The sequence below is a fragment of the Setaria italica genome, chromosome IV (genome assembly GCF_000263155.2).
Source record: "Setaria italica strain Yugu1 chromosome IV, Setaria_italica_v2.0, whole genome shotgun sequence".
Classification (NCBI taxonomy): Eukaryota; Viridiplantae; Streptophyta; class Magnoliopsida; order Poales; family Poaceae; genus Setaria; species Setaria italica.
The window spans coordinates 380,506-405,493 of record NC_028453.1 but is presented as its reverse complement, the minus strand read 5'-3'; the positions used below and the strand labels follow the sequence as shown (position 1 = coordinate 405,493).

At 45.7% G+C, this 24,988-nt stretch overlaps 2 protein-coding genes across 2 annotated transcripts; one reads left to right on the top strand and one right to left on the bottom strand.

Moving 5' to 3' along the window:
• Positions 1-7,645: 7,645 nt before the first annotated feature.
• Positions 7,646-13,229, top strand: LOC101773359 (protein ACTIVITY OF BC1 COMPLEX KINASE 1, chloroplastic). Its single transcript, XM_004964243.2, has 15 exons — positions 7,646-7,912; positions 8,771-9,093; positions 9,177-9,383; positions 9,496-9,585; positions 9,694-9,840; positions 10,059-10,223; positions 10,404-10,544; positions 10,638-10,817; positions 11,072-11,267; positions 11,589-11,716; positions 11,809-11,880; positions 12,110-12,222; positions 12,304-12,451; positions 12,559-12,628; positions 12,722-13,229. Exons 2-15 carry the CDS (start codon positions 8,794-8,796, stop codon positions 12,790-12,792), a joined length of 2,028 nt encoding a protein of 675 aa, XP_004964300.1. The 5' UTR covers positions 7,646-7,912; positions 8,771-8,793; the 3' UTR covers positions 12,793-13,229.
• Positions 13,230-17,853: 4,624 nt separating this feature from the next.
• Positions 17,854-19,877, bottom strand: LOC101774328 (WAT1-related protein At5g64700). Its single transcript, XM_022826205.1, has 6 exons — positions 19,438-19,877; positions 19,189-19,305; positions 18,841-19,087; positions 18,535-18,693; positions 18,291-18,442; positions 17,854-18,146 (listed from the first exon to the last, which is right to left on the bottom strand). Exons 1-6 carry the CDS (start codon positions 19,566-19,568, stop codon positions 18,017-18,019), a joined length of 936 nt encoding a protein of 311 aa, XP_022681940.1. The 5' UTR covers positions 19,569-19,877; the 3' UTR covers positions 17,854-18,016.
• Positions 19,878-24,988: the final 5,111 nt, after the last annotated feature.

Below are 24,988 nucleotides of genomic sequence, written 5' to 3'. Positions count from 1 at the left end.
ATCCAATCCAACCAGCACACAGAACGTAGAGTATTACGCAATCTAACGGCCCGAACCTGTCTAAATCGTGTGTCTGCGTTTACCTTCGAGTTCCTGATCTTGACGAGCCCTACTAACCAAAACACTACCTCTACACATATGGCTCTGCGTTCGCTCGGATTTTCTTCTTCTTTGAGCATTGTGCAACCTCTCCATCCCTATGATGCCATCGCAGCTTCAGCCGACTTCATTTCAAGCTTTGCCGCGATGACCTCAGGTTCCTGTTCGCCTACACATTGTTCAGGAGCTTGAGGGATATGGGTACCCTATGGGTCTCCACCGACCAGGATACTGGCCGGCTTGATAAGTGTAACCCTTGGTCGTCAACCTATATAAGGCGGGCAAGGGTGCCTCCTGAGGGCATCCAATCCAATTTGTAATCCACGCACCAGCGCAAAACAATACAAGCCACAATCATATAGGATGTAGGGTATTACTCCCTGGAGGCCCGAACCTGTCTAAAACTCTCGTGTTCTTCGTGTTCTTGTGATCACCTTCGAGTTTTTGTCTCGCGATCCTCTCTACCTACAAACCAACTACTTGGGTAACTCCTGGTAAACTGCAGTACCCGGAGACTCCGATTGGTATTAGCACCTAGTACTATAGGCGGGTGGTGTCACAAGGCTAGAGGTCTTGGATTGGAATCCCACACTTGTGCACACGCAAATTCACGTGACTGTGGCTTGCGTGCGAGTCTCGAGGGTCTCAAATTTTTTTCTTTATTTTTTGACGTAAAATCTTTTAGTACCGTTCCTCTCTCTTTCTTCTCCATGAGTAGAGAAGTGACCGGCATAGGACAACGTAGCTCCAATGGAGGGGGTCCAACGAAAAAGCAAACAAACAATATGGGACGATGACCTGCTCGGCGGCTGTGCCTACCCCTGCTATTGTGCAACAGGTGGTCTTCTCCCCCAAGCTGAATACCGGCGTCAGGCAGGGTCGATGGATGAGCGCGTTGTTGAGGAATGGAGGGTCGTAGGCAGCGATGAGCTCGACGCCGAGTGCCATGGGAGACGGTGTAGTACACTGGTGGAGTTCCACGCCGGGTGGAGGAGACCGTTCCGCCTAGTTCCCGCCTTGGACGCGAGCCCCCGGGAAGCTTCTTCCGAGCCCGCGACAGTGGCCGCAGCGTCCGATGCGGCTGCGCCCGCATTCGCGAGGCGGCGGTGGCCGTGCCTCGGCAAGCCCCTGTCCAATCACCAGTGCAGGTTCCAGCGCCACAACAAGGACGAGCGATGCGGCGGCCGGGGCTGCGGAGCCGACGGCGGCGAGGAAGGCCAGCGCGGGGCAGATGGGGCCGTCGGTCGGCAGCGTGAGAGAGGAGAGGAAATGAGACAAACGGAGGCAGGAGAACGGGTAAAAATGAAAAGAAAACGCTTTGTCACTGACAGGAGGACCCTCCTAGTATTGGTTATGACATTGACGCTGGATGCGAGAAGCTGGGTTAGGGTCGCTTATCACTTCCCCGCGACGCGTTTTTTTTAGTCGCCGTTCCAAACATGCTCCAATGGCCTGTTTATTTGAGCTTGCTGACAACTTATCAACAAAAGTCAGAAACTTAAACAAACAAATTTTCTCTCCAACTTTCAAGAAATCAAAGCTCGGAAAAGCTGAGTTTCTATGGAAAATTGAAAAACTCAATTTTTCGTAACTTTTTAAGCCTAGAAAACTAAACACAGCTTCTAAAAATTAGTATTAGCTTTTCAGGAAAAAAAAAAGCCAGCAGCAATTTTCAAAAAAAACCTCAAAAGCTGCGGCTTAAGAATTTATATGCACATTCCTAAAAAATTATGAATACTAGCTAGAAAACCCGTACTAACCTTCTCTCGTGAGATGGACCCTACGTACGAGCCTGTGATGCATTTAGGGACGCAAAGCCAAAACCTGTCGTTACCAGCAGAGGCGTGAACGGCGCCGGACCGGCGGAGGCGTGAAGCGCGCCAAGCTTTCAACCGCTTCTCCACTCCACTTGCTCTAAGTCCAAGAACGCCACGAAATTAGCCGGAGGCCCTGGCGAACCCCTATAACAACCTGGTACAAAAAATAAACAAATAAACGATGCATCAGTTTGCATGCCGCAACCACGAGCCCAGTCACCACCCACAACGCCGCCGTCAACTACATATACCATACCCTTCCTACACCTTGCATCGCAGCACGAGCAGCCGCTCATTGTCATCGACGGCATTGCTCGCGGCTTCTCCGTCCTGCGATGGAGGCGGTCCCGAGGAACGAGGCGTCGTCCGCCCCGGTGTTCGTCACCGCGCACCGCGCCGGCGATCGCAAGGCCGCCGTGACGGTGAGCAACAGCTCTGTCACCGTCGCGCCGAGGGCGGCGGCTGGCGCCGGCGCTGATTATCACCGACGTGCACGCGGCGGCCGCGTGCCGGCCCTGCTGCCGCGCGGGTCCTGCTCCTGCAAGGTGGAGGCGAGCGCGCACGGTCCCGGGGAGGGTGGGGACGACAGCCGCGGAGGAGCAGCCGTCCTGATGTTGGCTCGCCGGAACGGGGTGGCGTCGCGTCGTCTGATGCCATGCCTCGTGTCATGCGTCGTGTAAGCGTACTGCGTTTATATATGCGTTCCGCACGTACAAGCGTATTTAGGATCTTGATTGGGGAAGAAATACCTCAACGATAACGCGTGCACCTTCTCCGTGAATCAATGGGACTAGTCCATCAACCCATGCTCCCTCTCATTTGCTACAAAACTATTACCTTCAGCTACCTCTCGTTTGTTAAATATTCGAACATAATACTTATATAAATATATACTTATTATCTTCGTCCATATATTTTAATTAGTAATTACTCTATAACATTTGTATCCATATTTATAATCTTTAATTTTTCACTTAGCTGCAAATATAGGGATTATTTTAAATAATCTTAATAATGGCACAAGTGGGTAATTTTGATGAAGATCAGGGGCTTACCTCATATTATTTTTTTATAATGACATACGTGGGTAATATAGATGCAAATTTAATAGGTTACTTTAAGTTATTTTGTAGGTATTATAGGTGGGTAACTAGGGGCTATTAGTTGCAAATATAGGGGCTATTTTAAATATTGTTAATAATGGTATAAGTGAGTAATTTTTATGAAGATTACGGGGTTACTTTAGTTTATTTTATATAATGGTAGAGGTGTGTAATTTATATATAGATTTAGAGAGTTATTTTAGGCTATTTTCACAATGATATAGGTGGGTAATTTTTTTAAAATATAATAGATCCAATGGCAATGATGATTTGAGTCTACCGATCATGGCTATATGTTTTTCTGTTTGTGAAAAATTCTAAAATTTCTCTCTTTTTCTAAAATATCCACCTGAAATTTTAGGTGACTTCACATAGAAACTTCAAAAGGAGCCTCTAAAGTAACAGTAAACATGTAATACCCCAGCATCACCCAAAAGCTAGCAAAAGGGCCTCCGCACATTTTCCAATAAAAAATGTAATTTTGCCTACATGAAGCACAGTGTTTCAAAATTATGTCCTTAGCTTCTGACTTTTGATCACAAGCTTAAAGGAGGAACTTTTAGGTAGCGTTTTCGATGAAGAGTGAGATAGGATATGCAGTGGTTCCATCCCTAATTTCTGGTATGGTTCCATACTCTATGATTGGTGGGATGGAGTAGTTTCGTTCTTTGTTCGAATGAAATTTGGAGGGATCGGGATGGAATAGGTATTGATCGGTTACCATTGTTAGTGAAGTAAGAATCTAACTCCTCACCTCTTCCCTTTTCTCACCTCTACTACCCTACCGCAGCCTGCTCTCAAGGCTCGCCTGTTCGCGGTGCTGCTATCCAGTCCCCGCTGCCCACGTTGCTCCACGCGCTGCTGCTTGGCTGCCCGCTACTGAGGTGCCTACAACCGCCACCGCCGCCGTCGTTGCCGAGCTCCATCCTCTCATTCCGCTTAAGCTCCTCCCTCCTCCGCCACTTAAGCTCCGTCATCCCACGTAGCACAAGCTTTGTCCCGCCACCAAGCGCTCGATCCGTGCCACCCATGCTTTATCCCACCGTCAAGTGCTCAATTAGTGCAGCCCAAGCTCTGTGCCGCCACTACTGAGCTCTTGATTTACGCAACCCAAGGCTCGATTCACCCCTTTCCAGCTCCCCGACTCGTGATGGCCGCTTGCATCACATCGTCTTGCGTCATTGAAGTGGGACGATTGCTCTGCTCACTTTATGAGATCGAGCCGTCCCGAATCTAGAAAAAATAGTCGCTCACTAGAATAGTTCTATCCTTAGGATTCCGTACCATAGATGTGATAGAACAGCTCCGTCTAGATGAGCTCCTAAATCAAATACCTCCTAAGCAAGAGTCTCAATAATTAGTTTTGGGTTTAAAGATGAAAAAATAGTGTTCCAACCGATGTAACTAAAGGGGTGGATGGAGACGATGTTCATAGCCCGACTATAGCCCCTCCAAGCTGCGTCTTAGTAACCGATACACCACCTCCAATGCCTGCCGCAATCTTGTGGAGCGCGTCACCCGACCACTAGGGCACTCGTCCTGCAAGCAATCGAAGAACTAACAAAAACAAGAATAACAAGTATTGGATTTACTAGATGTAGATGAAGATTTCAAACTCGATCTCAATAATGGTGGGGTTCCGAAGACAAGAAGATGGACGGCTGATCCAACACGCACACTTACAAGCAAGTAGCAAAAGCTAAACTTAATCAAAACAAAACACATCTGTTCTTGGTGGTGGCTAAGGGGTATATGAAGATGGGAGGACAAACACCAGGATGTTGGGGTCGTGCCCCAACCCTAGGATGCGCCTCTAATGGACCCAACTTGATACAAAGCCCAATAGGCCAAATTAAGGTGACGCAGCACCTTTGGACAGAAAATCTCTCGGTAGTAATTCGGTCATTGCGGCCGCCTCAGAACAGATATGGACTGGAGTCTGGATCCATATGAAAAGAGACTTTATAAAAAATCCGTGAAGTACTTGAACGCCCCAATCCGAGTCCGTATGCGACCGTGGTGACCATCACAACTTGGTGCTGTCCTGAAGTCCGAATCCAGCCTGCGCGACTCCTTTTCCGTCATCTCCCTGGTTCCTAACCACAACAAGAGTGCACGCGTCTCCATGGTCTAAATATGATGGACAAGAATTCAAGAGTGAACTTACTTAATGATTAAGTTGACGAGCACGGGCACGAGTAATAGGACCAGAAACTGGTACCCGTGTCGGCGTGGACGTATCGTTGGTGTTGATGTCCTCATCAGTGTTTGGCAGCACTCCATTCCAGAAAAAATAGTTCCACTCCACCAACTCCACAAAACTCCCTGCCAAACACATCCAGCTTCACCAACTCCAACTCCAGAAAAATATGGAGTTCGGGGGTCAGATCTACGTTTTTTTGGAGCACCTTAAGGGGTGCTCCAAAAACACTCATTTTAGACTTCCTCGTGAAGTTGTGGGTTATTTACCCACCATTGCCACTCATTACACAACTTACCTGTTCGCTAAACAAAAGAATCGCTCTCCTCCTCCCGTCACCCCCTCCCACTGTGGCCGCGCCGCCCTTGCCCACCTCAGTCGGCCCTGCCCATCGCGCCGCCCCTACCCACCTCGGCCGCCCCTGCCCACCGTGTCGCCGCTGCCTCCGCTCCGTCCTCGCCGAACCTCACCACCCCCTTCTTGCGTCAGCTGCGTGACCCCTGCTCGCGACGGGGATAAGCTTGAGCACGATGAAGAAGCCACCAAGACTCATGGCGCCGCACTTGAGGATGAATCCCCGCATATCAACGTATATGGGTAGTACCATTATAAAGGGTAAAATAGACTATTCACAACAAGTACTTATATTTTGGAGCCAACCAAACACGTGCAGCAGCTCCATGTTTTTCTCGAGTTGGTGGAGTGGAGTGGAAAAGTGTAAAGCTCATGGAGTGGAGCTATGAGGTGGAGACACTCCTAGCACCGAAGCTAAACCGATGAAAATATTGGCCTCTCCCAATCCACCGAGCGCTTGATTTCTCCTGCCTCGTTTCTTGCTCGCGCTATTTTTCTTGTGCGGGACGTGCCCTCCTGGAGTCGAGAAGCCGCGGCCAGGGCGATTCGTCGCCTCTCCTCCTTCGGCGCGGCTCCCCTCTAATCCGACGACGACACATCGTGTACGTAGCAGGTCTGCTGGTGACTGGCTGACTGCGCACTCGCGCCCCGGGCCAAGCCACGCGCATCAACAGCACTAGACGAAGTCCTTTTTATTTTTCTTTTGGCTTCGAGTTCTTCACTGGAGATCTAGTCCGGCCCGGCGTCATTTTTTTTTCCCGTAGGCACTTGATCAAGGAAATTCGTTCTTTTTTTGACTGAGTTCAGTGAGGTTTGTTCACTGGAGATCTAGTTACTTTGTTGGTCAGGACTCAGGAGTACCCCCCGAAAACAAATCACCAGTTAGACTGCAAGTACTAGTTGACATGGCAGGAATTTGTTTTTTTAAGACTAAATATTGAGAACTGTTGGAGAATATGCTTTTTTTTCTTGCTCCCAATAATTATTGGGAGGTTCAAAAATAATCCTTTTAGGACTCTTTTGTTTGGCACTCTTGCGGATAATTTACCTCAATCAAACGCCGTACCCAAAGCTGCGGAATCCTTTAATTTTCTATTTTCTTTTTTCAGTATGTTTGTTTGAGCTTCTTAGCAGCTTCTCAATGTAAAAGGCTAGAAGCTTAAACAAATAGTGAATTTCTCGTGTAACTTCCGAAAAATTGGAAACCTAGAAAAGCTAAGTTTATATGAAAAGCTGGAAAGATTAGTGTTGGCTTATCAGGAAAAAAAAACTTGCAGCAGATTTTGAGAAAAACTCAAAAGTTGTGGCTCAAACAAACAGGACATCCTTCCGGTCTAAATCCAAAACCTTTTATCTCCCCATTTTGGAAATTTTTGGTGCTCCAAACGATCAGCAGCACCGTACTTGTGGCTGTGGATAGCAAAGATTTTCCCACGTTAAGGCTCGCATGACGTGGCCACGCCATTACACTGAGTGGCCAGCATTGATTCCTCCCTCTTCACCGTGGCCACGGCTACGTGTGCTCCTCCACTTGGCACCACTGAAAGGGAGCCAAGAAAAGAAAGGCAAACCATTCCTTGCGCCCAAGTCGAGGGCGTGTCGAGGTAACCGCGAGAGAGAGTGCGGCGCGGAGGATTCATTGAGTTCGCCCCCAAGAATTCGTGGGACCTGTGGAAAGGAGTGAGCTTTCGTCGCCGATTGCCTGGCCGGTGACTGCGTCGGCAAGCCCCGAGGTATGAGAGCACTTTTCCCTACCCCCCAAAGAAAAGAAGTTAGCTCCTCTGTTGCTACTACTCTCTCCTTTCTGTTTTCTTTGGAGGCCACACCCTTCTTCTCTTCGCTATTCCCCCCTCCCCAATTGTTAAGCATTTAACTTTTTTTGGAGGTTTATTTAATGGTGCATGGCTAAGCAGTAAGCTCATGTTTGCAATTTTGTTCTAGTATATCATGCTTGAAATTTACTGTTTTCTGATTACGCTGTAGACGCGTGGCGACCCACCCCTTTGAGATGCCTAGGCGAATAAGGCGCGCGGCGAGGCGACGTCGTACACATAGCCTAACCTACAATAGGATAGGGTCAAGAGGCCTTGAGGAAAGAAGAGGAGGAGCAGAGGCCAGAGGAAAGAAGAGGAGGAGCAGAGGCCAGAGGAGCATATACCTGAGGACTTGAGGCGCAGAGCAGAGGAGGAGCAGAGGCCAGAGGCGCAGAGCAGAGGAGGCGTGGAGGACTTCCTCCTCGGCGGGCTTCAGGTGCCGGCGGGCGGGCTCCAGGTGCCGGCGGACGGACTGCTGCCGGCGGATCTCTTCCCCCTCGGCGCCGGCGGATTCCAGGTCACCAGGTGCCGCCGCCGCCCTCTTCTCTTCCCCCTCTCTCCTCTCTTTCGGTCTTTCCTCGGCCGGATTGAGGCGGCGCGCCGCCGATTCCAGTGCCGCCGCCGGCGCCCTCTTCTCTTCCCCCTCTCTCCTCTCTTTCCTCCTCTCAACTGGGCACGCGCTGCACGGATGGGGCCGCGCGGGGCTACAGACGCGCGCGCCTCTCCTTCCCGTGCCTCTCCTTCCCGCGCGCGCGCTCGGCCCGCGCCCTTTTTTTCCCGCGCGAAGCCGCGAGGCGTCGCCTTACTCGCGCGACGCCGCGAGGCGACGCCTAACCCGCGCCAGGCGACGCCATACGCGCCGAAGCCGTGGCGGGCGGGACGCCGCGCTTCGACAGCCGCCGGGACGCCTAGGTGACGCCATAAAAACAGTGCGCCGTACTTAGTATACCTGATGTTGGTGATTTCCAATTAGTTGCATATATCTAGCTATTGAAATTGTTGTTTGGCAAGGCAGCAGCACAGCAGAATGAAGAAATCTGCATCTACATAGGGGAAAATTTGTCTGTAATAAACTGGTACATATTAGAATTGGAATACAGTCCATGGAAGCCAAGAGAACTTTCCTAATCCGTGCTACTGTGAACCTGAACAACCTAATGTTCAAAATGTTATCTAGACAGATGTCAATATACAAAAAGAAAGAAAGAAAGAAAGAGCAACCATGGATTGCAGCTGGTATTCAAAAACAAATACCCCAGAAACTGATTGACTGATTCGTTTTCTTTTCCAGTTTACTTTTGGAAAGTATAGTGCTGTAATGATGCTCCATAGGTAGGGTCCGTAATATGAAAGTTAGCTGATGCAATTTGCCATCTCGTCCAGATATCAGCACTTGAGGCTCAAGCATGGAGCTCTGCACAGCATGTATCTGGACTTCAGCACAGCGGTCTCATACATTAACTCCTAACAGACGAGCATCATACCATGGATTTGCGAGGTCAATCTCCTTGGTGCCCCAAAGGAGAAGGCGATCAACCCTCTATGTCACGAATGCTGCGTCAACTAGTGCTCCAGTCTCATCTCAAAACATAACCCAACTTCCACGCACCAAAAGTATATCCAGCGACAAACCCAGCAGTGCACTGGAGCAACTTGATATCGAACGTGGCGTTTGTATCCCATTCCGGAAGTACACTCCAGAAATGGTACCGAAATCTTCATGCTTTTATGTTTACAGGATTGATTTAGTAAAAGTTATTTTAATTGTGTGCATTTCTACAATTGCTAGGTCAGGAAAAAAGTCATGGATTCAAGAGGCTCCATACTATCCCTAGCTAGTCGGGGAGTGGAGATAATTTGGAAACTTGGATTTTACTGGTCATCTCTAGTGTATGACTTCTTGGTTGGACGGGACGAAGAAATTGTTCCATATCGCGCCCGCCAACTTCGCAATCTTTTATGTGATCTGGGGCCATCTTTCATAAAAGCAGGACAGGTCATATCATTTATCCTTGATGATAAAGGATAAATCTCATTGTACAATATGAATGCACTAGTCCTATCTTTTGTACACAATTGTCCTAACTTGCTTTGATTCTGTTCTTCAGGTTCTAGCCAACAGGCCTGATATTATTCGAGAGGATTATATGAATGAACTCTGCATCTTGCAAGATGATGTTCCTCCAGTCCCTAACCAGGTATATGGTTACAGCAGATTCTATTTCTTCAAGATTATAAATATTAGAGTTTGTGCAGATGAACCAGGGTGATCAATAAAGTTCTGGTTGCTGCTGAATATTTGATAGGTAGCTTTTGCCATAATTGAGGAGGAACTTGGACAGCCTCTAGAGAGATTGTTCAGCAAAATTTCATCAGGGACAATAGCAGCTGCTAGTTTGGGCCAAGTTTACCGTGCTACACTTAGAGAAACTGGCGAGGATGTTGCTATCAAGGTTCCTATATTCACTCTGTTTCTGTTATCAGTTTACTTTTTTTTATTACCTTTACTATTCTTCTTCTAACTAAACACATTGTTTTCTTTAATTTTGGTCCTTAGAAAAGCACAAGTATAATACTCTTGTGTCTTTGTACACCTCGTGTCTTGAACCAAATACTTAAATGTGCTCCGGAACCATACTTATATCTTTGATTTCTGTCATTGAAATTGCAGGTTCAGAGACCAGGGATTGAACCAATAATATACCGAGATCTTTTCCTCTTCCGCACTTTGGCTTCATTTTTGAATGGGATTAGTCTTCAGAAATTAGGGTGCAATGCAGAGCTTATTGTTGATGAATTTGGTGAAAAACTTTTGGAAGAACTTGATTACACACTCGTAAGCATTTTCATAGCCTTTAACTGTCATTGTCAATTTAGAGAATTAGCTATTACAGCTGTCATGTTGCTAATATAAAGTGCATTGATTCTGTATCAACAACAACTTCCTTATGTTTTCTTTCTTTTTGATAAGTTTATAGAAGGCTAATGCTTTTAATTCCCTTTTGCAACATATTAGGAAGCTACAAATATCGAGGATTTCCTAGAAAATTTTAAGGATGATCCAACTGTCAAGATACCTCGAGTGTATAAGCAGCTTTCAGGTTCTCGTGTTCTGGTGATGGAGTGGATAGATGGAATTAGATGTACGGATCCACAGGTTTGACTGTCTGTATTGTTGTTTGTTTATTTCAACTGTGTAATAGTTCATGGTGAATGTTTTGCAGCAGTAATTCCAAATTCGTTCATACAGGCTATAAAAGAAGCTGGAATTGATGTGGAAGGCTTTCTCACAGTCGGAGTGAGTGCTGCCTTGCGCCAGTTGCTTGAATTTGGTCTTTTCCATGGAGATCCACATCCTGGAAATATTTTTGCAATGCGCGATGGTCGTATTGCTTACGTCGACTTTGGCAATGTGGCCGTCCTTAGCCAGGTCTGTTTAATGCTCTTTTCTAGGTTAGAATTCTTTGCATTTACAGTTTGTTACATTGTTGTTGCTGTTTTTTTTGTCTGTCTATATATACATTGCCTACATTGTATCTGATAATGCTGCATCAAAATGTCTCTTTATTAAAAGGTTTCTTTCTCTGTTGTGAACTCATGATTGCACTTTCTTGCATTTGCACGTTATACAAGGAAACAAAAAGTGGTTAATATGTTGTTTTTAATTGTTTGTCCTATGTGCAGCAAAATAAACAAATCCTAATAGATGCTGTTGTTCATGCTGTTAATGAAGACTATGCTGAAATGGCAAATGACTTCACTAGGCTGGGTTTTCTTGCTAGTGGAACAGATGTAGCCCCAATTATTCCAGCTCTGGAAGCCATTTGGCAAAACTCAGCTGGAAAAGGCTTGGCGGACTTCAATTTCCGGAGTGTGACTGGTATGTTGATATGCTTAGCATTGTATTGACTGCCGATAAATGGAAGCTTGTTTGTTTCCTTTTCTTACTGTACGCAAATTGTTGATTTCTCAAATCTCAAAGTGTTGTCAGTTTATTTGTTTGTCACTTGGTCATATGAGTTGCCAATATTGTCTTTTACTGCATTTCTGCATGGTTGCTCATTCATGCTTACTAAATGTTTTTTCCTTCCATTAATGTGAAGTGCTTAGTTTAAGTGTGTAGCATGCTATATGTTCAGATATCTTAAAAAATATCTGAGGGAAGATACGCTTCATTTTCTAATGAAAATCAAAATCACAGGGAAGTTCAATCAGCTTGTGTACAACTACCCAATTCGCATTCCAGAAAGGTTTTCTTTGGTTATCCGTTCGTTGTTGACACAAGAAGGAATTTGCTTTACCCTAAAGCCTGATTTTAAGTTTCTTGAGGTATGTCATGTGCCACCTCTGAGCTCTCATGAAAACATCAATTTACATCTGTTTTTACTTACATCCTTTTCTCCATGTTTCTTCATATTTAGGTTGCATATCCATATGTTGCAAAGCGTCTGTTGACAGATCCAAACCCTGCTCTGAGGGAACGCCTGATTCAGGTAACTTGTTTAGACAGTATTGACATTAATGCAACGAATATGTGAACCAATTTGTCAAATTAAGCATTGGTAAAGGAAAAGTCATGAAACTTCTGCTGTGAAAAGGAAAAGTTACGTAGATTCAGATGCATGTTCAAGTGCACTATTATGCATCTAATTCTGAGATTCTACAATTCTTTATACCATTTTTAGTTTTTAGCACCATTTCCTCAACTTTTTTTCTTTGCAGGTATTATTCAAAGATGGGGCATTCCAGTGGAAACGACTAGAAAACCTTATAGTTCTTGCCAAGGAGAATGTGTCCAAGATGAGCAGCAATCCTGCACTGAAAAAGAATAGTTCGTGAGTATTAGAACCACTGTCTTGCCATCCTGCATATGTTTGTTCGACCTAGAAGTTTTCTGATCCTGTGAACTATCACAGGCAAGCTATGAGAAGTCGTCAACTGGAGAGCAAACTTGATCTCAGTGAAACAATTAAAGACGGAGCACGGATGTTCCTTATCGATGCTGGGATCAGGAGACAACTCATACTAGCTTTCACCGAAGACTCCAAGTTGCATGTAGAAGAGGTACTATGGATAGATTGTTCGATCATCCTGCAAATTGTTGGTGTCCGTATAAAATATATTTGCATAGTGTTCAATGGATGAATGCAACTCATTTCTTCTTCTCGCAGCTTGTTGATGTGTACAGACTGGTCGAAGATCAAATAGATATGCCTTCACTAGCCCGTGAGGTTCTCCAAGGTATGTCAATCAAATTCTGTTTACTTGATCATGTCAATATGGGAACATTTATCCTTGCAAGAAATATAATGTACTAACTACATTTTTGTGTAGATTTGCCTTCTGTTGCACGTGACTTCATGCTTTCTTGGAGTGATTCCATCCTGTCGGATCGCCAATACTAAATAGTGTAATCCTCGTTACAGCTAGCATAGAAATCAGAGCGACTTTTAGACCTTTCAAGATCATGGTACCTCAAGACAGTCTGCACAAAAATAGCTAGACAGGCATTCCTCCTTGCTCTATAGAATTCGTTTTTCCTGTGATTTTTGTATAGCTAAATCTGCTACCTGCAATTTCTTCTTCTTTTCTAGATCTTCTCAGTTCCTCGGCATGTTTTGTGTAGCACAAAGGAACTTGTATATAGATTATAGAATGGGCTTGTAATTTCGAATGCAGTAGGTGTACACAACCAGCATACAAATATATACATTAGGATCAACAATGTCTATGGACTTCTTCGTGTCTCTGAACTCTGAAGTGTGTTGTACTGTTGATTGACGAGACTTGGAGGAAATGGTCAATTCAGAATGCCGCATGAATGAAACATCTGTTTCCCTTTTCTCCTCTTCCTTTATTTTGTCTGCAGGGATCAGCCACAAATAAGTAGGCTGCATCGCCAGTTTTCTATTCGCTCTGTCATATTTGTTGTAGGAAAGAGATTAGTAAATATGTTAATAATCAACAAACCTAATCACAAACTATTATAAACGGAGGGGATGTAGCTCAAATGGTAGAGCGCTCGCATCTCCATTTTTTTTGAATTTTTTTACTTTCAAAACCTGTGTGGCTCCCTCGTAACCATTCCCAAATCCGTTTTTTTTTCTCGCGGCTTTCGCAATCACCAATCTTTCCTTCTTTTTTTTATTTTGAGCTCCACCGATCCTCACTTGACTGAGCAGCCTCCTGCGTAAGGGTGGTAATGGATCACGACCCTCATCCCTTCTTCACAATCTAACTCAGTCCTATTTATTTTTAGTTCAAAATCATATAATACTATGATCTAGTTTTTATTGAGCCGATCCTTTATCACCCCTACTCTTGAGACAGCGGAACAAACAGTTTCCGCCGTTGGATCTGCAATAGGCAAAATCATCTGAGAATGGCACCAATAAGATCTTTTGGATTTTCATCAAGATGATCAGCGTGCATGTGTGGTGGACAAGTGTTTAACTAGATAACCATTGCCCTATGCAATAGGCAAACTTTTTAATTTGTTTGACTATCAACAACGCGTTCAACCTTCAATTCAACGGCGACAAACCTTCGAGATGTTTTAATTTGATTAATCAACGGCGACGAATCTTCAACAAGCTACTCTTTTGTTGCTGCTAAACACCCTCTGCTTGCGGTAGTAACCCATGGCACAAATCTTAGCATCTTGCAGTGGCAAGCGAGGGAGTAAGCAGGATATCCTCTATTCAATCAGGCGATAAAGTTAGCCATGGGGGCGCGGAGGACATCCAAAGCGTCGTTGCCGTCTCCGAAGATCTCCACATCTCACACCTCCCCTTGATCCAATGGAAGGTGAAGTTGAAGCGCGTCACCATGGAAGGCGACAGCCTCCTACATCCGCACAAGAAAAAGATCTTGGAGTGCAACTGTGCCAGCAGCCCAGCGCCACCACCACAGGCACGATTTTCAATTTTGATTTTTTTGATCTTCATCGAAATCAATTGAGATTTCATGAAATTCAGTAATCTTCCCGTCAAATTTATAATCAAATTTGGAAACATTAAATAATTGGAACGCTCTTGTTTAGAGTTCTACATAAACAGTATTCATATGTTAGGCTACAGTCAATTATTTCCTCATTATTTTGCATGGAAAAGGTCCCAAATAAGTCTGAGCACACCGTCTTTTAATCTTTAAAATTATCATGAATTCGTGTGCCGCATTCATTAGTTATTTGTGGTTTGGAATTGAGTACAGGAATGCCGAACTATCAAGAGGGATGTGTAATCTTTGAAAAATGTGCTCAAGATGATCTAACCAACCTATGAGAGACCTTTGCACCTTCACATCACATGGGGATATTTAGAAATGGTGCTAACTTGAGAGCTCCGGATTTTTCCGGAAATTGTTCCGGAATATTCCAGAGATTCCAGAGTTTCCGAAAAATATTCCAAAAGTTTCTGAAGGTCCAGAGTTTCCAGAAAATGTTCCGGAAGAATCCGGAAGTTCCGAAAAACTCCGGAACTTAACCCCCAACAGCTAGTTTTGGGGTGAAGGGGTATAAATACCCTCTCACCTCCTCCCTCAGTCACTCTCTTAACTTAACTTCGTGATGAGCTGCAGAAAAGCATTCAAGTTCCCCTCTTTACTCTCCTTTGGCATTCTTGGTGAGATTTGGTGGGGATTTAAGGAGAGATTTAAGGGAAAGGTAAGAGAGAGTGCTAGTGAGCTGATTTCCCATCTCTTGAGCACCTTGTTCTTCGTCAAGCCAGTGATTTCACGTTTGTTACACTTGGAGCTTCAAGCTCCTAGCTGGCTAGGCGTTACCCGTGGAGCATCCAAGGTTGTGGCTGCCTACGGGAAGTTTGTATTACCCCGACGATTGAGTAAGTGACTCTAACTTGATCTTTGTGGTCGCTGGAGTGAGGAAAGTGGCTTAGGTGTGAAAAGCCCACCTTCGTGGGTCCTCAATGGAGACGTAGACTTTAAGGTGTGAAGCTGAACTCCGGTAAACAAATCCTTGTGTCTCTTGTGCTTGTTGTTCTTAATTTTGTTCATATTCAAGCATAGAACATATTTCTAGGATTTGTGCTCGATTTACTTTTCTAAAATTTTTTCAGTTGTTCTATCTTGTACCAAAGGGCTAGTATATCCTGTTGCTTAACCTATATTCGGTGATTTACATTTGAGCAAGGCTTGCATAAGGTCATAGTTCAAAGTAGTATTTCTCCGAAGAATTTGTAGATTTCTCTGAAAATTTCGCAAGTTGCAAAATTTCCAGAATAATCTCCGGAAACTCCGGAAGTTGCTAATAAATTTGTTCGAATTTGTGAAAAATTTTCAGGTTCGACTATTCACCCCCCTCTAGTCGACATCCTAAATCCTTTCAATTGGTATGAGAGTGTTGGTCTCCGGATTAAAGCTTAACCGCTTAGTATTAAGATGTCGACGCCAGGTGGTCAAGAGGTACCTCTTGGAGGTGATGTCACCAATCCAAATGTCACTCAACAACCCGTACTGCCACAAGGAGCACAAACAAGTGCTCAAGGAGGAGGTGTCGGTGGAGCAAGCATAAGTGCAAGGGGGCATCAAGAAATTGAAGATTTCTCCGACGACGACTCCGACTATGATGATGCAAGATCAACTCGCTCCGGACGTCGTGGTCCACAAAGGGAGTTTTACCAAATCCCTTTCAATTATGGTCGCTTAAATCTTAACACCTCATCCGGGTCTATCAACTTGGGAAAGCCTCCTCATTTTGATGGGGTAAGCTATTCCAAGTGGAAAAACTTGATGAGGAACTATTTGATAGCAGTCAACCCTGCACTTTGGGATATTGTTGAAGTAGGTATAATCTTTCCATGTGGAGATGCTACTCTTACACAAGATCAAGAAATTGATATTCAATGCAACTATTGAGCTTTGCATCTTATCAAGAGCTCATTGTGCGCCGAAGAATTTGATAAGATTGATGGGTTGCAATCCGCCAAGGAAGTATGGGGCACTCTCTTCATCAACCATCAAGGAACAAGAAGGGTTATAGAAGGAATAATAACACTATTGGAAAGTGAACTTAACCGCTTCATCATTAGGGAAAATGAGACACCACAAGAGATGTACAATAGGTTGAACAAGATCATTAACAAGATAAGATCTCTTGAAAGTGACAATTGAAAGTGACAAGTGGAGAAGGAGAGAGGTAGTTGACAAGATTTTCTCGGCTTACATGGCTAGAGATGTCAACTCCCTATCTTGATTAGGGAAAAAAGAGGGTTTAAGAAATTCACTCCGACGGATGTGATTGAAAGAATTGAAGAACATCTTATCACCGTCAAGGAATCCAAGCTATCCCAAGAAATGTCCAAGATTCATGAGCAATTAGAAAAGAACAATGGGGTAGCTCTCAAGACAAGCAACAAGAACAAAGAGAAGGGAGCAAGCACATCATCCAAGGCAACTATCAAGGAGGATAGTGATGATAGTGACAATGAGAGTATGGATGAGGAAGAGATGGTCTTGTTCATAAGAAAAATAAAGAAGGTGATAAAAAGGGGTAGTTTCTTTAACAAGAACAAAGACAGGAACAAAACCAAGAGGAAGTCAAAGAGGCTATGCTTTGGATGTAGCAAGGAAGGTTATTTCATTGCTAATTGTCTAGAAGGCAAGATAAAAAAATAACTCATCCAAGTTAGACAAGAGCAAGTACAAGAAGAATGTTGGTGAAGCTCACTTGGATCAAGCTTAGGAGGGTGATTAGTGCTAGGATAGGCCTAGAGTGTAAGGTGTGCATGTCTTGTGATCGGTTCTAGGAGTGAACCACTGTTGTATAAGGTGTGTCGGTACCTTGGAGACTAGGTGGCTCGTCGGCAAGTCTTCGACCCTCTAGCTTAGTGTGGAGCGGTATCGACGACCGTATGCGGGGGACGTGGAGACCCCCTTCCTTCGTGGAGAAGCTCCTTAGTGAAGGCGGCATCAAGGTGACCGGGGAACTTGGCGTGAGCTTTAGTGGCCAAGTCTTTGTGGCAAGTCAAGGACTGTCCCATAAAAGACTTGGTGATTGGGAAGCAATACTTTTTGAAAAATTTGAAGAGGCGCTGACATAAATCATAAGCAAATAATTTGACATAAATCATAAGCAAAATCATCTAAATTGTTGTACGTTCTTTCTTTAGTTTAAGCAAACTATCTAAATCATCACAAGCAATTGAAGCAGGAACAGCACGAGCGCACGCGGCGTCTGGTTGCCCTCCATCACCTGCTGCCGCGCAGGCCGTCCGCCCGCTCATGCCGTGCGCCATCACTAGACGTCAGTTTGGGATTTGCAAGTTGGAATTTGAACGGGTGGCAATGCAAGGTGGTTCTTGGGCTCATGGGGACGGACTAGCTATATAGTTGTTCAGATAACAGGCTACCAGACAGAATGAAAGCTATAAATCCTGCTATAGCTGTTGGTTCAAGTCAATCTGCAGTTCACTAGCCCCAATAATAAGATCGAGATCGAGACCGCACTGTTGACTGTTGTAAATTACATTAGTACTAGTGCAGTCATGATATCATCAATCTCTCATCATCGATCACAACAAGATGTTATGTTTTGCTCTCTCGCTAGCTGTACTTCATCGTCCACCTATAACATACATCCTATAGAATTGCTAACAAATTATTAGAGGCTAGCTAGGCCATCTCAACTCCGCCCTCCTCCTCCTGCTCCGGCTTCTTCATCACCATTGCAGCCTGTAGCTCCTTGCCTTTCCCCCACAGGAACGCGTACAGCCCCACGGTGATCAGCAACATCCCAACCACGCTGCGCATCGTCCATACACACAGCATGTTACATGTGCACTCGATGATCAGTTGTCGGATTAACTACAGTACACATATGCGGCAGTGCCTTTTGATGCTTGTTCAGAGTAAGCATTAAGTGACTCGTATATACTGTCGTACTCACCCTCCCACGTGGATGTTGGTGCCGAGCAGCACCGAGTCCATCACCGTAGTGATGATCAGCGACAACGAGTTGAACATGGGAGGGTAGATCGGCCCACGCCGGCTCACCGCCCATGAGATGAGAACGAAGGTGATGCCCGTGTTGAACACGCCCTGAACATCGACAATCATCGCTTCAGTTAACATCTATATGCAGGGTAAATGTAGCTATCAATTAATGGCAAGTAAATAGCACTGGTAATTACCGAGTAGACGATCGTCAGAAGCTGCAGGTCCCACTTGAGCCTCCAATCTGCTCTGTCATGGTTGAGGATCACGCCCACCACAAAAGACTGAAAGCTTCCCGACAGGCACGTCAACGTCGTCGCCCAGTACTTTGATGGGAAAATCTTTCCAAGACTTGCCTGTTATACATATTGTTCATCACAGTGGAAAGGCATCATCAGCACGGATGAGTAGAGTCAGTCATAGTGATATCTTATTTCAATCCACAACAAAAGTATGACTTTATATATCAGACTATATATTGGCACTCACTAGTACGGCAGTACCTGCACGATGAACCACAAGGCGTAGCTAAGGCAGCTGCCACACAAGAAGAGTGTGCCGGCGACCATGCCATCGTGATGAGCACCGCTCGCCGGCGCACCGCCGTGGGAGGATTTCAGAAGGTGTGTAGGCCACAGGTGCAGAAGCCGCCCTTTTAGCAGGCTCACTATCATCGTCCCACCCAAGCACGTCAGAGTGCCCACGAGCATCATCCTGCCAGGCCATTTCCCCAGCGCCACCCTCTCCTCTCTGAATGAAATGTACATTATTTTGCAGATGCAGCCATGCAGGTATGTCGATCATAACCCTCCTTCTCTATGTTATGGCACATATATGGATCTCATGCATACCCGAGCACGATGGCGATGACGAAGGTGACAATAGGGATCAGGTTCAGGAAGACAACAGAGTAAGCAGGGTTAGTGGCCTGCAGCCCATAGTAGTACAACCCCATTGCTAGGACGACTCTGCAACACAAGATGCAGATTCACTTTGAAACAGATAATACGTACAAGATACGTATCTCCTATGAATTTTGTCTACGCATGTCTAACATTCACAACAAAACAAATATATACAGGCTGAGTGTGAGTGCTCACCCGAATGTAGCATTTAAGGAAATCCAACCCAACACAACCAAATTCAGTTTCTTCCACATTTCCCTGCAACAGACAAGATGGCAATACATCATGAAATGGAATTCGAAAGGAAACTCGTTATTGAACATCATGACATATTTTTCATGAAAAGATCTCTACATAGACAGCAATTTGTATCATGAGTAACAATGGATAGCACTGCGTGTAGGTATAACAAGTTAGTACGGAGTACCATCAAGAACAAGAAGAATAGCAGAAAGCATGAGTAACAATGGAGAACACTGAACAGGTAGGTATGTGATGTATCAACCTAGCTATCATCTAGTGAGGCATACACCTTGTTTGCAGATTCTATTCATGGCGACGCACTGGATAAGATTTTGGGCGTTGCTTCAGAAGGAGGACAAAGACACTATACCACAGGCGTGTTGAGCTTTGGAGACTACGACCATGGAGATCTTCGCAAAAAATGGGTGGCAGTTTAGTAATAAGCTATGTTTATAGGTTGTTTACTTTATCATGTCACCTATTCAAGCATGTGTGGTTTGCTTTTTTAATAATAGCTGAATATATTAATTTGTGATGTAGAGACCGGAATATTGAACTATTCCTTTATCTAAAAAAATACACAATACATTTAGCAGTGATTAATTCATCTTCTTTATCACTTTTGCATTAGCATAAGATAGGCACGGTGCACGAAGGTTCTGGTGCTCCCAGGCCTCCGTTTGCTCCCGTGTGCACCATCAACGGTGCATATGGATGCAGTTGTGGGCTGCGCTGTACTTTTGTCCAAAATAATAGGAATGTAATTTTTTTTTCCAAAAATTTGGTTGAATTCAAACTTATCGGTGGAAAATTGCAAGGCATAGGGGGGCCCAGGCCCCTCCCTCACCGCCACTGACTGTATCCAAGCAAAACTCCCTCACCCACTCCAGCATGCGACAAGAGTGTTGCTATATCTGTCGTCTGAGGCATATTATACAAGTTGGCGACAGTAGCAGTCTGACAGAGACATTTCTTCTTGCGTCTCCTGAGTCCTGACTGGTGCCAGATCAGTTGGCCATTGGCACTGTAACCAGTCACATCTGGTTCTGTCTTTGTTCATCAGGACATCAGGTAAGTAACCTTTAGACTATAAGCGACACAGCACAAAAGGACAAAGACAGAGATGAAATTGCGTTGAAATTTGCCCGTTTCTTAGAAGCTGAATGCAGCAGGGGCCAATGGAGATGTGGACTGCAGGTTGTCGTTACAGTTGGCAGTCAACAACGCTAATAGCCCCTGCCCCTTGGATTCCGGATGCAAACAGTGCATCGATCAATCAATCAGTGTGCATGATGCATAAGAATGCATGAATGATAAACACAGCCTACTCTGCTTGGTATCTGACTGTACTTGATCGTGTAACTGTCGTACTATGCCGTAATTCAGAATTGTGGTGTGTGTACGATTGTCCGGGCGGTGACCGTAGCGTCAAGTGCAGGTGCAAAAGTTCTCCTATTCTAAAAAGCATACAGAATCATAATGCATGCAGCACGTAATGACGTACGCTATAGGAAAGAAGCATGCATGGTGTTCTTGCTGATGCACAACTAACTGGTGTGTTCTTGCTGATGCACAGCTAGCTGGTGTTAGGTAAACTACCTACAGAGTCCATCCATGCATGTTTCAATTACTCAAGGAATGAAGAAGCCAATTAATGCAATATGTAATTAAGGAACAGGCAGCAGCTAGGCAGTGGTACCTCTCCAAGACGAATGCGAGCGGCGCGACGGCGGCGGCGGCGACGAGGTTGCGGTAGACGATGAGGACGACGGGGCGCATGCCGGTGTTGAGGGCCAGCTTGGAGAGCAGCAGCATCACCACGGTGAGCACCTGCACCATCACCATGCCCAGCGGCAGCGCCGCCGCCCGCGTCGGCGGCTTGACCGTCTCCGGCTGATCCTCCCCGTTGTTCGCCGTCCTCGGTTCGTCCGCCATGCTACTAGCTCTCCGTTGCTGCCGGCCGGCCGGGAAGACGAATGCCAATGCAATGGAGGTGTAGATGTAGGTAGGGGTGCAAGCAACTTAAATGGCGCGCGTGCGAGACTGAGAATGCATGTGATGTGAGATATAAACGGGAACCATGGACGATGAATGTGCACGTAATCAGTGTACGGTAGGTGGGTACCAAGAATTCAAAATTCCTCTTTTTATCAATAGATTCTTTTTTTTCGAAACGAGGTAGCAGGAGAGCTGCTGCTATATTAAAAAAAGAGGAAAGCTCGGCAAACCGAGTAAAAAAATCTGTACATGTTATACACCCTCATCCCATCACAGGATAGAGCGAAACAAAAATACCACTAGAACTCCGTAATGTAACAACTACAAGTGTCATGCCGCGTAAATAAAAGACTCTAAGTGTTTAGTCCTCATCTGTGCAATTAGCATCTGAACATCTGATGTGACTCTACTAAAGTTTAGCACCTTGTATCCAAACACCCCCTTAGTTGCACCCAGTTTACTTCGACCCATAGGTGGTGGTACTTGATAAAATGTGCTACAGAGAAACCGCGATGTAGAAGGTTTAAATCCCGAATCCATGCGTCACCGGTCACCGCCTCGTACAAGGACCTGTTTTTTCTCCTCGACCTCTATCCATTGACCCAGCCGTTGTGCCAGAATGATGTTTTTTGCCGTCTCCAATTGTAATCTTGGTGGCCGCAGCAAAAAGTTTATGGTCAATTTGCGAGCAAGGGATATCACATCCCTCCCAATGCGGGCCCTCGTTCATCCATTCCTGCCAAAGCCAGCGAAGACGTAAAGCTCTGGAGAATTTTCTAAGGTGCAGTACTCCGAGTCCGCTCCCTTTCCGAGGCCTTACCGACCGTGCCTAGTTCACTTTGCACTTTCCGCATGTACTAATTTAACAAGTGTAAGTCTTCTGGCTATCGTCATGTTCCTTCCGCTCCAATTGCTAAGTTTGCCAACAGCCTTGTCCACTAGAGGTTGGAAGTCGGACCGTCTTTAGACGTGTTGTGGACAACGGTAGGCCAAGATATTTGACAGGGAAAGTGCCATGCTTTGCCGGTAAATTTTGTAGTACCAGTTGTATGCCTTCACAGCAGATAGGGATAACAGTTGACTTGTGGAAGTTTGTTTCAATCCCTCGCAGCAGATAGGGATGGGACGGCGGTTTACTTGTGGAAGTTTGTTTTCAGTCCCTCACAGCAGATAGGGACGGCGGTTAACTTGTGGAAGTTTGTTTTCAGTCCCTCACAGCAGATAGGGATGGCGGTTGACTTGTGGAAGTTTGTTTTCAGTCCCTCATAGCAGATAGGGACGGTGGTTAACTTGTAGTTTGTTTTCAGTCCTGTTACTTCTCCTAACATGCCCAAAATGTTGACCAACACGTCCATCTCCTCTTTTCTTGGTTGCGATGAACATCGCCGCATCATCAGCGTACATCGATATACAGCATGACGGTGCCCGTCCACGGATTCTTCTAAGGACTCCCATTTTGTTACCAATTCCAGCAGCCTTTGCAGTGGGTCAATTGCTATGACGAAGAGGAGCAGTGACAGGGGATCGCCTTGTCGTAAACCCCTGCCATGCTTAAGAGGCTGGTTTCGGACTCTTTTTAGGAGTACTCGGGCGGAGGAAGTGGATAGTATTGCCACGATCCAGTCGCGCCAACATGTCGGAAAGCCCAGGTGTTGTAACAGCGAGAGTAAGTAATCTCACTTGATGGAGTCAAAGGCTTTCACAATATTCAACTTGAGGAAGACGACAAGTACTTTATTTCTATGATATCGTCTAGCCGTATTGCGCACCGTCATGCAGTTGTCATGAATACTCCGCTTCTTGATGAATGCACTCTGGTATTTGAAGATAATTGAGTTCATGTGCGGCTGCAGCCTAATTGCCAATGCTTTGGGGATGATTTTGATGAAGGAATGGATGAGGCCTATGGGCCTAATTCAGTGGTCTGTTGCAAATTGTTTGTCAATTGGGAATGTCAGAACTAACATAGCATAATCAAATATCTGTACATTATGTATGCAACAAAAGCAAAAGCAAAAGCAAAAGCAAATCACATGCCTAATAATGCAACTGAGTCTCAGAAAATACTTAGGTCCAAGGGCTCTATATCCTGGATCAAGTCCCAGAGCATGGATTTGTACAAGATAAACAAATACACAATGAGCAACTTTTACAGCATGACCAAAACAATGTCTAAGTGAATTGCAATAGATGAAAATCAAACGTCATGCCCGTGGCCGCCGCATCTCGCTCGTGGCCACTATCAGGACCAAAGTAACAAGACCCTGCTGATGTACGTGGTCCGAGATTAGATTATTACAGCGAACAAGAACATCGATCACAATTACGTTGAGCTAGTGAATGGTATGTGCCGGTCCTTGTCGTTCCCACACACCAACTTACGGGACCCCTTTGGGTGCAGAACGTCGAAGCTGCTCCAGCGGTTCTTCTGCATGCGCAAGTAAATAATCTCTCAGAGTTATTAACATACTCCATCGATCCATCCAATTCTTTTTAATTACCAACAACAAATGAGCAAGCTAAGAGAGACTATATATAATCTCAATAGAATTGTTGAGAAGAAATTAACAGCAGAGCAGCATGCAGGAGTATGTACCAATGATGGTGCATGCTTCCACGATGGGAGTGGGATGAATGGATGATGCATGGAACAAGTAGTGGTGCATGGAACAAGAGAGGCGAGGCGGAGCAAATTCAGGAAACAACACCGAATCGGAATCGTGCGAGGGAGGTGACGTCGCGCCGGCCAAGGCGGGGGCAGGGAGACGCCCAGCCCGCCCTCGTCTGCGTGGAGGTACGCCGGGGAAGACCTCCATCTGGCCTGCGGCGGGGGACGGCAGGCTGGCGGCGAGCGATTGATTGGGGGCGAGACGAGAGCAGAGTTGAGTTGCTCTGGCGGCACGGCGGGGGGCTCCAGGCACTGGCAGGTGGGGGCTAACTGACTTGGCCGGGCCGGGGAGAGGTGAAGCACGCGCTCCGTCGCCGGCGGTGGGAACCCGTTGCCAAGGCGACGCCGTCCCGTCCGCCACCTACACGGCCATCGAGGCAACTGCCAAGGCCAAGAAGGTCTCAACACCAACATCGGCAAGTGACTCCTCAACACCAAGATCACGGGCAACTTGAAACTGCCTCCTCTGCTCCTCCTGCTTTACCGCAATACAGGTGACCGGCCCAACCGAAACCCTTGTTGCAGGCCAGGCGAGATCCCCTACAGTACAGTACAGAGAGGGCCAGTCCATCGGTGACAAGAACGGGCCAAGCAGCACAAGCTCAGGTTCTACTACATTGCCACCACAGCAGCGCTCTCCGCGACTCCAAAGACAAGCCAGTCCTCTCAAGAAGGATGCTGATTTTCTTTCTTTCGTGTGCATGCACACAACCACACACTGACACACATCTGGTTTGTGTGTGTTTGGGCTGTCTTTTTGATCTCCAAATGATGCTGATTTTCGCTGCATGGCTTGCACAATGTTAGGAATTGGCTGGTTGGAGTACAAGAAGCAGC